The sequence below is a fragment of the Natrix helvetica genome (assembly GCF_964273705.1).
Source record: "Natrix helvetica genome assembly, chromosome: Z".
NCBI classification, from domain to species: Eukaryota; Metazoa; Chordata; class Lepidosauria; order Squamata; family Natricidae; genus Natrix; species Natrix helvetica.
The window spans coordinates 129,774,504-129,786,798 of record NC_138554.1 but is presented as its reverse complement, the minus strand read 5'-3'; the positions used below and the strand labels follow the sequence as shown (position 1 = coordinate 129,786,798).

The 12,295-nt window shown below is 37.8% G+C and overlaps 1 protein-coding gene across 1 annotated transcript in view; it reads right to left on the bottom strand.

Annotated features, from left to right (window-relative positions):
- PTPRN2 (protein tyrosine phosphatase receptor type N2) overlaps nucleotides 1-12,295 on the bottom strand; it is a gene marked incomplete at its 5' end in the record, with an annotated part of 788,338 nt that overhangs the window by 517,298 nt on the left and 258,745 nt on the right. Inside the window, one exon of the mRNA XM_081933438.1 lies at nucleotides 1,290-1,743. Coding sequence (XP_081789564.1) covers nucleotides 1,290-1,743 — 454 coding nt within the window. The remainder of the gene's footprint in view (nucleotides 1-1,289; nucleotides 1,744-12,295) is intronic.

Sequence of the window (12,295 nt, the reverse complement as noted above, 5' to 3'; positions counted from 1 at the left end):
GGCTATGTAATACTCCAAGCTCCTACAAAGGAATTAATGTGTCACCAACAAGTTATATCAATCTGAAGAAAATAAACTTCTCAATGTCCATGCGTGCATGATGTTGGGAGCATCAACCCATGATTCCAAGGTTTTCTACAAGAAGGGTAGGTGACCAGGATTTCCCTGATTCCCTACTTGCCATAATTCAATGTGGAGAACAAGAGTCCATTTCAATACAATACAATGTACCTGAAGAGATATGACAAAAAAAGATCTGTATATGAATATCAAACCTGGATGGTAATTTCAAACTGCCCATTTAGGACTTTACACTGCAGTCCTTAATTGAAGAAATTGCAATTCTGAAGCAGATTGAGAAATTACAGTAATTGTCATGATCCTTAACTGTTGTTTATCACATCCCATAGCATAGGTGTTAGCTTAACTCTTGTTCGGTCTCTCTCTGACACATTAGACCCGTGATGGCGAACCTATGGCACGCGTGGCACAAGTGGCACGCAGAGCCATTTATCAGGGCACGTGAGGCGCTGCCCTGTCAGCTGGCCAACTGAGTTCACCTTTTTAAAAGCCATTTTTCGCCCTCCCCAGGCTCCAGAGGCTTTATAGGAGCCTGGGGAGGGCGAAAAGAGCCTTCCCCCCCCAGAGGCCCTCCAGAGGCTTCAGGGACTGTCTGGAGGCTTCCCTGAAGCCTTCGGAATGCTTAAAACGATCCTCCGAGCAAACCGGAAGTGATTTCCAGGTTGCTCGGAGGGTGGTTTTAAGCGTTCCGAAGGCTTCAGGGAAGCCTCCGGACGGTCCCTGAAGCCTCCTGAGGGCCTCCGGGGGGCGGGGGAGGCTCTTTTCACCCTCCCCAGGCTCCTATAAAGCCTCTGGAGCCTGGGGAGGGTGAAAAAAGCATGTAAAAATGGGGGGTCATGTGTTGTGCGCGCATGTGCACTGGGGGGGTCGCGCGTTGCATTATGGGTGCGGCACGCCCGCACACGACCCCCCTGCGCTCCCCCCACTTGTGGCACGCGAGCCAAAAAAGTTCACCATCGCTGCATTAGACTATCAATCCACCCTGAAAATGTATACTGCAGCTCAAAATCACCAAGCTCATTAACACGAACCTCTGAGATGCCTGTCCATCATTATTACATTTCCAGTTAAGCAATTTTTGAATTTAAATAAACTCTAAAGAATCTCAGGATTTCCTGAACATAGCTTGAAAATCACTAAATTAAAAGGAAACAAAAATAAAAACAAGATGAGCATGCATGCGTGCATAATGTATATGAATCCCTTACCATCTATTGGATTTAGAGAAAGCTTCAAATCATTCTGTGTAGATCCAGACACCGATCCTGATACTGGCCTCTGTAAAAAGTGTGGTTTCATCTCAAAACCTCCTAGCTTTTCTTTGGATATTATTCCATCAAATTGGTCAATGTGAAGAGGTTTGACCCTGCTGTCATAAGGAGAAGTTTCTTTAGTCCTGCTAACAGATGAATGTCCATCAAGGGTTTTGCCTGATAATTTCTGAGTGATATATGCATTAAGTGTCATCAATAGATCTTTCCTGTCTAATTGTTCTTCAGGTTTTAGTTGAAATGTATCCATCTGTGATTTGTTGAGGATCCTTGCAGGAGTGTTTTCAATATACTTTGAATGGACAGGTGCTGAATAGGTCATAGCAGGTGTTTTCCCTCTAGAATTCTGCATTATATAGTTGATCGTGGACCTTGGCGGAATGCTGCCAACCTAACAGGGGAAAAAAAGTAAATTGCATTAGAATTATTCTTAGGATAATCAATTATAATCAACCAATATGTTGATTATAACATTCAACTCTGTAAGAATACATATAGTTGATACTTCTGTTTTGGGCAGGGAGAAGATAATCTATGTTATATTTACCAACGGATTCTTTTCAACCTGTATATACAATATGAAAAAATGCCTTTCTGTTTGCTTATTTTTCACTAGGCGTAGGGATACTTTAGCTATCTAGTTTTCCTATATTTAAAGAGGGATTATTTGTGAAGACATTGAAACACTAATCTCTTAACCGTTTCATCATTCTGGTTTTTGAGCATTTAGAATAATAGGAGCTTGATCTTAAGTTTAGTTAAAATTAAAATTCTTGTGTTCTTTCTTAAAATGCAAAGAAAATTCCAAATCCATGAAAATGAAATAGAAATACCCCAAAGAGATGGAAATAACATATCAGCACTCTATATGGTCACTGACAGATCCTAGAATTAAAGGTTATGAATACTGCTTTATTAAAAACAACAAGAAATCCAAGGAAGGGAAGGAAGGAAGAAATCCACATTTACAGAGACATCCTATGGGTTGTTATTAATGTAACAGTAAGTTTTAAACATTAAGGGGGGGAAATCAATTTGGTCGCCAATGGTTAGCAAAGATTTGATGGCATATGTCAGCCTTCCTAGGCAGAACAGGAAACAGACTAGATGAGCTAATTCTCTTTAATATAAGGCTACATTAACAGAATTTTTCTGTCCGAAAGTACAAATCGTTCACCATCTCTTTTTACAGCGTGATAAGTTAGGGAGGATCCTTTCTGAGTTTCTTTCTCTGCCCTGAGGCTACTGTGGACTCCCAGTCCCCTTATCAGACTTTCCCTATCCACTGTATCTTCCACCCTCCCAGTGTCTCCCAAGGTCATTCACACATAACATTACGTCATGTAATCATTCAATCAAAATTTAAATAATTATTGACAAAAAAGGCAAAACATTTTAGTTGCTTTCTAACATATCCCTAAACATTATTTCAATAATATAATTCATATCCAGAATGGTATAAAATATAGATGAAATAAATATGGGTTGAAACTAAATTGATAATGGTTTGCAGATGGACATATAGAAATTGCATTTTTGAAGTTTAACTGCAGAAATTCAGATACGAAACAGGTCATTGTTGTCTAATTCTGAATATCACTTTCCCCCCAATTATTACTGAAGAGGAAGATTTGGGGGGGATGGGGGGAATGCAATGAAAGGAAAAGCGAATGGGAAGAGTTGTTTCACAAACACATCTCCATGATCAAAAGATCCTTTTCAGAGAGACTGGGGTTCTTTCAATATCACTTTTTCCATTATAGTTCCACTTTTCTTATGACAAGACAACCAAACCTAAGCAGTCAGCTTAGGCAGGGTACTCTGTTTCTATAATAGAAAACCTTATAAAATGCAGAACATAGAATAACAGAATTGGAAGGAACCTTGAGGGTCTTCTGGTTTGCAAAATATACAGTCTGGGTTATTGAGTATGGATTTTAAACAAAGAGAGAAAAGTCTCAACATTCTAAAATGCAAGGGATTTTTTTTTAAAAAAAATCCCTGACATTCTTGTAGCAAACAAGTCTGTTGACAAGAACAAGACAGAAACCTGAAGCAGTCATATACAAATTGGGTGGAAGTGTCAATCCCAGGATAAGCTGGTATCAAGAGAATAACTTGCCAGGTCACAATTCAGCAGCCTGAAACACTATTTCTCCCCCCAAAAAAAATCCTAATTAAAAATGGGATATAAACAATAGTAAAGCCTAACTGGAAAATATCCTCACTTCTGGCAATCAGCCCAAAGTCACAGAGGCTGAAAATATATGTGCTCCTATGGAACCTACAGTTGCAGTATTAAATTTAAAACAATCATTGGCAATGTCTGGACAGAGATTATTCAGTATTCCCTGTCATTGCTGTAGGGAAAATTCACTACGTTGTTTTTCATTGCAAAACAGTGGAAATCAAGTTCAATGTTATACCGGCAACACAAAGTAGGACCACAGGGACCATACAGTGGTGCTTAAAAGTTTGTGAATCCCTTTGAATTTTCAATATTTTAATATTATCTAAACAGGTCCTAAAACATGATCCCCTATGGCAGAGGTGTCCAAACTTGGGAACTTTAAGACTTGTGGACTTCAACTCCCAGAATTCCCCAGCCAGCCATGGGAATTCTGGGAGTTGAAGTCCACAAGTCTTAAAGTTCCCAAGTTTGGACACCCCTGCCCTATGGAAATAATTGTTAGATTCACTATTAACTGAAGAGGCGTGAGGCAGCTGAGGTAAAAGAACAGCTATTTATTCGGTAGGACAAGCAACAACAACTATACACAGAGATTCAGCACCTCACCCTGCTTGACAGCTATTTATACTAGAGCTGTCAAGCAGGGCGACCAATAGGAATGCTTAGACAGCCGGCGCTCAGCCAGCCGTGCTTTAGCCAATCAGGCACGGCTGAGTGTTGCTGACTGTCAGTCGTAAGTTGAGGATTTGCCAGTCGTAAGTCAAGGACTTTAGGACCGGTCGCAAGTTGAGGATTTAGCAATAATGTTCCGTAGAGGGATGACCAAATCAAACATAAATTGCTGGCCTAAAGCTTTGTTTATCTATTATTAAATCTATTTGGCACCCATCTTGTAGTTCAAGGTGAATCTGAGTGGTTTACAGTGCAATAAAATATGTAAATATAAAAACAGATTAAAATTATGAAAAAATCATGAAAAGATTTACTTTTGGCAAAAAAAGAAGCAGCAAAGACTACATTCCAACATAAAAACCTTACCTCATCTATGAAACATGGTACAGATAGTCCTAGCCTTGCAATTGGTTGCTTAGCAACAGTCAAATTTACAACAGACGCTTTCCATAGCGACTTATGACTTGGGTTTGAAGTTCTAAGGGCCTCCAGCCCCTGAGATTTTGGGCAGTTGGCAACCAGCCTGCATTTACAGCCATTTGCAGTGTCCCACAACCACATGACCACAATTTATTACTTTTTTGCCAGAAACTGGCCTTTACTTCCAGGTATTTCCCAATAGGTACAATGGATTTGCTTAACAAATGTGGCATTCACTTAGAGACTCTGGTGTTTGTTTAACCATCACTGCAAAAATGACACAAAATTGGGTGTGGTCAGATGGTGACCTGCTTAATACATGATTTATGACAATAATTCTGGGGTGAATTACTGTCACAAATCAAAGATTACCTTAGTGCGCTATCACAGTTTTGGCTTGGTTTGCTACCTCTAACCAAGCAGCTTACCGTTATTCAGAGAATCACAAGTTCTGAATTATTCCAGCAAATTCTACAGGAAAATACTAGGATGTCAGACCATGAACTGAGTTCAAAAAAAATTTGAAGTAAAATGTCAACCCAAAACATGCAAATCATCCAATCAAATAATATCTAAAACAGAAGAAAATTAATGTTTTGAAATGGCCAAGTCAAAGTCCTATTTTTAATCCTGTATAAATATTGTGGAAGGACCTGAAACAGACATTACATGCAAGGAATCCCACCAACATCTCTGAATTAAAAGTATTTTGTAAGGAAGAATGGGCTCAAATTCCTCAAGTCAATGTGCAGGAATGATCAACATTTATCAGAAACATATAGTTGCAGTTATTGCTACCCGAGGGCACACTATTTACTGAAAAGTTGCAAAAAAAAAATCAGTGTCACTCATCATAGGATTATGTTGGTCAAAAATTTACCTCCAGCACACATAGTCCAAGGATGGGTTGGACTCAATTCTTTGTCACTACATAAGGATTCTAAGATGATCCCACATTTTACTCCCCCCACAGGTTCTATTAGTCTTTATCCTACAATGTTCTAGCCAACATCCCACTTTTGTAGAATGGGAGATACCATAGAATAACACTGAAATGTCCAAATTTATATCAGGCAACAAAAACTTTGATTTTCTCTAAACAAGATCATCTGGTAGAGTTGCTTATAACTATTATAACTATAAATACATAAGTATTTATATATTGGAAAGTAGAGTATAGTAGAGTAGCCACGGTGGTGCAGTGGTTAGAGTGCAGTACTGCAGGCTACTTCTGCTGACTGCCGGCTGTCTGCAATTTGGCAGTTCAATTCTCAACAGGCTCAAAGTTGACTCAGCTTTCCATCCTTCTGAGGTGGGTAAAATGAGGACCCAGATTGTTGGGGGCAATATGCTAACTCTGTAAACTGCTTAGAGAGGGATGTAAAGCACTGTGAAGTGGTATATAAGTCAAAGTGTGATAGGATAGGATAGGATAGGATAGGATAGGATAGGATAGGATAGGATTCTTTATTGGCCAAGTGGGATTGGACACACAAGGAATTTGTATTCAGTGAATAAGGTCTCGGTGTACAAAAATATAAGTGATAAATCATGATCATAAGTCATCATAAATACATATATCATGAATCATAAGATATATGAGAAACTCTTATGAAAAATAATACTATATTAGAAATACTTCCAGATGACCTGGTGCCCAGAAATAAATGATTACCACAGAAAAAGAATAAATCATGTTTGTCAAAAGATGATTTAACATCAAAATAATATTAAAGCTACATCAAAGTTTCTTATTTAAAAAGGTATGCTGCAATTAATTTAACTGCATTTATTGTACGGCAATGTGAATCATGCAAAATGTTAGTCATGATGTAACCTAATCCAATAATTCATTCTAATAGGAAATAACTGTAATTGTTTTAGTTTGGAAGCAACCCACTTTTCCATTCTAAATCCATGGTATGGTTTGATAGTATATAATACAGCAATTACAGAATGTCCCTTTCAATTCCATGATGGAAGAAATTATTAAATGTGCTTTGAACAGATGGAGTTAACATTCACTCAAGTTTTTGTACTAATATTTCTAAACTATTTGTTAAGTTGAACCATCACTTGAATGAGGATAAACTTTCTTTTTTCATATATTCCAAAATATAGTTTTGTTGACCCACCATGAATGATGTAAATGACCTAGATAATATTCCACATGAACAACAAAAAGAACAGAACATTATCTTGCAATATAAAGTCAGATTGACTATGACATACCACCCACTAACTTTAGGTAAGCAAGTGACCTGTCAGAAAGAAAATGTCAAAGAGGTGCATTTTATTCCTTTCAAGCTGGTGAGCATTAGACTCTCCACTTTTAAATGACTAAAATAGTTTCTCAGATGTTATGAAAAAATGATGGTGCACTACTTGAAAAAGTAAGTACTAGAATTAATTTAATTATCTAGAAAGTACATAAGGAACTCAAGAAAATTCAGTCGTATTTAAAATGTCACTAGTTAAAATCATAAGCAAACTTTATTGACATGAAAGATAAAAAAGTTAACCGAATGTCAATTTTTATTCAGTTTACTCAGATTGTAGTCTTTTAATGAAGAAATTTGGTTTGCCAGCTATCTTTCATTACAAGAGACTGTGATACTATACATTAAAGACTCAAAAAAATGACCTCTGTTGCATAAGATGGTGATTTTAGCTTTATCAGGTAGGCCAGACAAGAAACATGATCAGATAGGATAAATCTACTTTATTGTAAAGTTACAATTACAGAATCTTGAAAGTCTGCAAGTACAAATCTCCTGCCTTTAAACCAGACTGATAAACCAATTGTTATTATGCACTCTCTTAGTTAACTATTACGTATGCAGTATCTCTTCACTCTATTTCCCCAGGACCTCACCATATACCATTTTAGATTAAAACAATGAATGGCTTATGATATTATTTAAGTTTATCTATTTAAATAATGCTGCCTTGGAGAATTTGAGAAACAAAATACTGAAGTTATCACATTACTGTTTTAAAAATGTGTTAATGGCTTATGTGATAAGCAGGAGTGAAATTCAGCAGGTACTGACAGGTTCTGGAGAAACGGTAGTGGAAATTTTGAGTAGTTAGGAGAACCAGCAAATACCACCTCTGGCTGGCCCCAGAGTAGAGTAGGAATGGAGATTTTGCAATATCCTTTCCCCAGGTGTGAGGAAGAAATAGGGATTTTGCAGCATTCTTCCCCTGGAGTGGGGTGGGAATGGAGATTTTGCAGTATCCTTCCCCTGCCAACCCACAGAACTGGTAGTAAAAAAAATTGAATTTCACCACTGGTGATAAGCCATCCATTTTTTGGAAAAGAATAAAATTAAACTGCTTTACCTCAATTAGGGACTTAAAACTGCATGTGGAAGGAGATATCAAGTATTCATTTTAAATGAGAAAATATTTTTTGAGACTAACAATGTCCACAACTAGTGAAATTTTGTTTGTACACTGGATTCTATGAGTTGGAATGTGTCCAGCTTAACTCCACTTTTTCAGGAGGGCTTGTAAAAGAGAGTAAAATTAATTGGTTTTCATCAAAGAAATACCCAATGAGATTAAATCTTGCACTTCTTGTTCTGCATAATTTTGCAATTGCATATTTCATACTAGCAAAGTTTAGCAGCTTGTTAGCACTTTTTCTTAAATATTAGAAGAAATATTTTATCAATATATGAAACTTTCAATATACTATATAAAAGCTTAATGGACATCATGCCAATTTGAGAACCAGTTTCGTTGTATTTAAGTACAATGACAATAAAGATTATACCTACTTAGTTTAGTGTTAAGTTTAAGCTAGAAACTAAGTTCTTGGCATCCCTTAGGCATCCCTTAGGCATGAAAACCATCTGGGCCAGACACATAACCACTCTAACTAGCTATTCTGTAATAAATGAAGTGGATGCTAAATGATTGCGACTCTGCTTTCCAGCTGGAAAGAGACAATACTATCTTCCGTTTCATATTTTGGGCTTTTTTTGTGCTTCCTAATCACTCCCCAATTCTTTGGATTGCTTAAGTGCCTGTTTGCTGTCTTATACACATCAAAAGCAATGCAATCTGCAGGAGGAGAAGGCAAGGAGTAAAGATCAAGCAAAGCTGAGAATACTTACATTTTCTCCACCAACCTTGCTACAAGAGAGAGATTGGAGAGAAATAGATTTCAAGAGAGTACTGTAAGCTGCTTACTGTTTGCATAGCATATCTATGGTTCCCCGACCCAGATTACTGCTGTGATTGCATTACTCTTGATGTATATAAAAACAAGCAGAAGGGACAACACAGATCAAGCATAGGAGAATACACACTGACTATAATGATAATCAAGTATCTGAGGGATCCTGTAAAGATCATAAATGGTCTTATAGTCCACGAAGTAATTTTTTCGGCACAATTATTACTTCAAACAGCCACTGAATGAATGGTTGGTAAGCAAGGACTACCTATAACAAGTATGTTCACCACCTGGAGCTAATCAAAACGTATTTCTTTAAAGATAAGATAAAAATCTAATAAGTGCAAATTGTGCAAAGAAACAAAATAAATAGTAGCTCATACACTCAGCTGGTGCAAGACGGTCACATAATCTGATTATAAACAATGACATAACACAACCACCAAAATGATTCACTAGAATATTTGTAAAAGTTATGTTTCAGAAATGAAAAATTGGTAGCAACACAGAGTTGAAAAAGTAGTCAAATAGAGCAGGTTAAAATATTGTGAGATTTCCAAATATATACTGATAAAGTCTTGGCTCATAAGACAACAAATATAAAATGAAGAAAAGAAGAAAGTGTGGGTAATTGTTGTGATGTTACCAAAGAGAGTAGAATAGGAAACAAAGAATTAGAAAAGATCCCAAACTGTCAAGAACTGACAACTGAAATTATGACATAAATCACTCATGGTGGTCCCAAAAGTTATTAGCATACTAGGTGCCACACTCAAAAATCTTGCATAGGACTTAGAAAATCTGCACACTGACAAAATTTTCATCAGTCACTTACAAAAGGTCACTTTGCTTGGATCAGTACATATATTACTCCAATACATTATTATGACAGCAGTCCCCAACCTTTCTGGCTGTACGGACCAGGGGCAGCAGCAACAGCAGCAGCAAGGATGGTTTCAATTGGATTTAGGATAGGGTCAGTGTCACCCTGAGGACACAGATAAACCTCCAAGTGCTTCAATGACCCTCTAAAGCAGGGGTGTCCAAACTTGGGAACTTTAAGACTTGTGGACTTCAACTCCCAGAATTCCCCAGCCAGGCTGGCTGGGGAATTCTGGGAGTTGAAGTCCACAAGTCTTAAAGTTCCCAAGTTTGGACACCCCTGCTCTAAAGGATGCAAATGACCAGCTGTCTACAAGGAATATAAATCCTTCCATTCCCCACTATCCTGTCAGAGCTGAAGAAGCTTCTTGGATAAGAAGCGAAATGTCTTCAAAAAAATGAAAGTCCAGTTGCCTCCTGAAAAAGCACTTTGGGACAGTGCTGCAATGTTTTTGGAAATATAACAGGGTTCTTGAAAAGTATGTCCTTTTACTCTTAAAATCAATATGCAGTATTTGCTTTACAGGACAAACCCACACTACATATTGTGCTCATCACCCTTACTTTTGATACAATGAGTTAAGAGAATTTAAGTTCTATTTTATGGAAACTAATCTTACCCTACATTTCCTTGTTCCTTTGAGTTTTCCTACTTATGGGTTGCTGAATTTGTATTTACCATTTAATGGAATTAACTTTACTATTTTCATAATTAGACATAGAATCTTGCCTTTCTATCTCAGCAATTAGTCCATTTAGCTCTATCACTCTTTTGCTTTCTAAAAGCACTTCTTATTTATTGATTTCAAGACTACAAGACTTCATTGGAGATTGTAATCAGAAGTCAAATGTGCATATCTGTTTATCATAAGATCTAGATACGTAACCCTAAATAGTCATCCGTATTAGTTTGCATAATCTCTGGCAGCAAATCTCTGGTTTGATTTTGTTAGCAATTTCCTCTTCTTATTGCTGTAGAACTTGCATAGTTCTTAGGCAGGAGGAGGGGGGGAGGGGGAGGGGGAGGAGGAGGAGGAAGAAGAAGAAGGAGGAGGAGGAGGAGGAGGAGGAGGAGGAGGAGGAGGAGGAGGAGAAGGAGAAGGAGGAAAAGGAGGAGGAGAAGAAAAAGCAGTCATGTGTCTAAAATAAAATATAAAATTCAAATAAAACCTCCAAAGTTAGAATTGCACAACTGGATTTATGTATTGTATAACGTAAAAATGAAAGTTTGGATCATGAAGCAACTGAACTGATTGAAATCCTGCCTGATTGCAGTCAGTCATAGGAGGGCTATTAGTCAAATATTTTTTTTAAATGTTAGTGTTAATCAGTGTGAAGAATTTGAGCCTTAGAGAGTGGAGAGATTCTATTTTTTGTCTTTCTTGTTAGTTTGTTGATTAGTAAAATTACCTTCCACCAAATACTGGAATTGAAATTTTACGAATAATTGAACTAGTGGCAAATTAGAAGAACAATCGCTACTTTGAAACTTTGGAAAAAAAACCACGAATAGTTAAATATCTCTCATGCTTTCTGCCTTCAATCCTTTTTATAACCTATTTTTGGGAAGATTAAGAAACATATTTCTCCTTTGTAGTGATGAGAACAGGTTGCTATTAAGCATTCTGATGGGGATACCGTGGAAATATGCCAAGATATATGATTGCTTTCTCTAAAGTAGAAGTCCCCAACCTTTACAGCTTTACAGCAGAGGAGAGAAGGGAATCAGGCCACACAAGAGGTGGACAGGCCTGTGTATGTACACTTATGCACTGACCCACCACTTGTGCAAGTTGAGCTGCTCACATGTATGCACCAGCTCACTGCACACGCAAGTCAAGTTGTGTGCATGTATACCAGCCCACTGCTTGTGTGGCCCAGTTCAAAACAGGCCACAGTCCAGTAGTGGGCCGCAGTCCAGTGGTTGGGGATCTCTTCTCTAAAGCACTGTCAACAGCTTTGAGTGAAAATTTAAGAGGATTAAAGGAAGTTGCAGTCCCAAATGTGTGATCCACATGGAAAGTGGTACCTAGACAAAGACTGATGCGCATGAGAAGATGGAACTTGATGATGATGCCACAGGGAAGTATTTTTAACAAACACAAAGCTAAACTTACAGTTTTGATGTTTTAATTCCTTGTTGATCTCAATTAGTACATTTCATCATCAAAAACTATTCAAAGTATATATGACCTAATCATAAGATTCTTCACACTAAAAGTCTGTAGAGATTTTCAGTCATCCAGGTCATGGTTCTCCCAGAGCTGCTTTTTCAGGAGGCAACTGGATTTTGTTTTTTCTTTGAAGACATTTTGCTTCTCATCCAAGAAGCTTCTTCAGCTCTGACCAAATGGTGGGGAATGGAAGGATTTATATTCCTTGCAGACCGCTTGGTCATTTGCATCCTTTTAGAGGGTCGCTGAGGCCACTTGGAGGTTTCTCTGTGTCCTCAGGGTCACCTGAGTGGTGCAAATGGATGTGGAGCCTTCTTGGAACTGCTGAAAAGAGTGTGTGGTTGTAGTTTTTTCCTCTGGAAGTCAGGAAGCTGCCTCCTGAAAAAGCACCTATGGGACAACCATGGCCTGAATGACT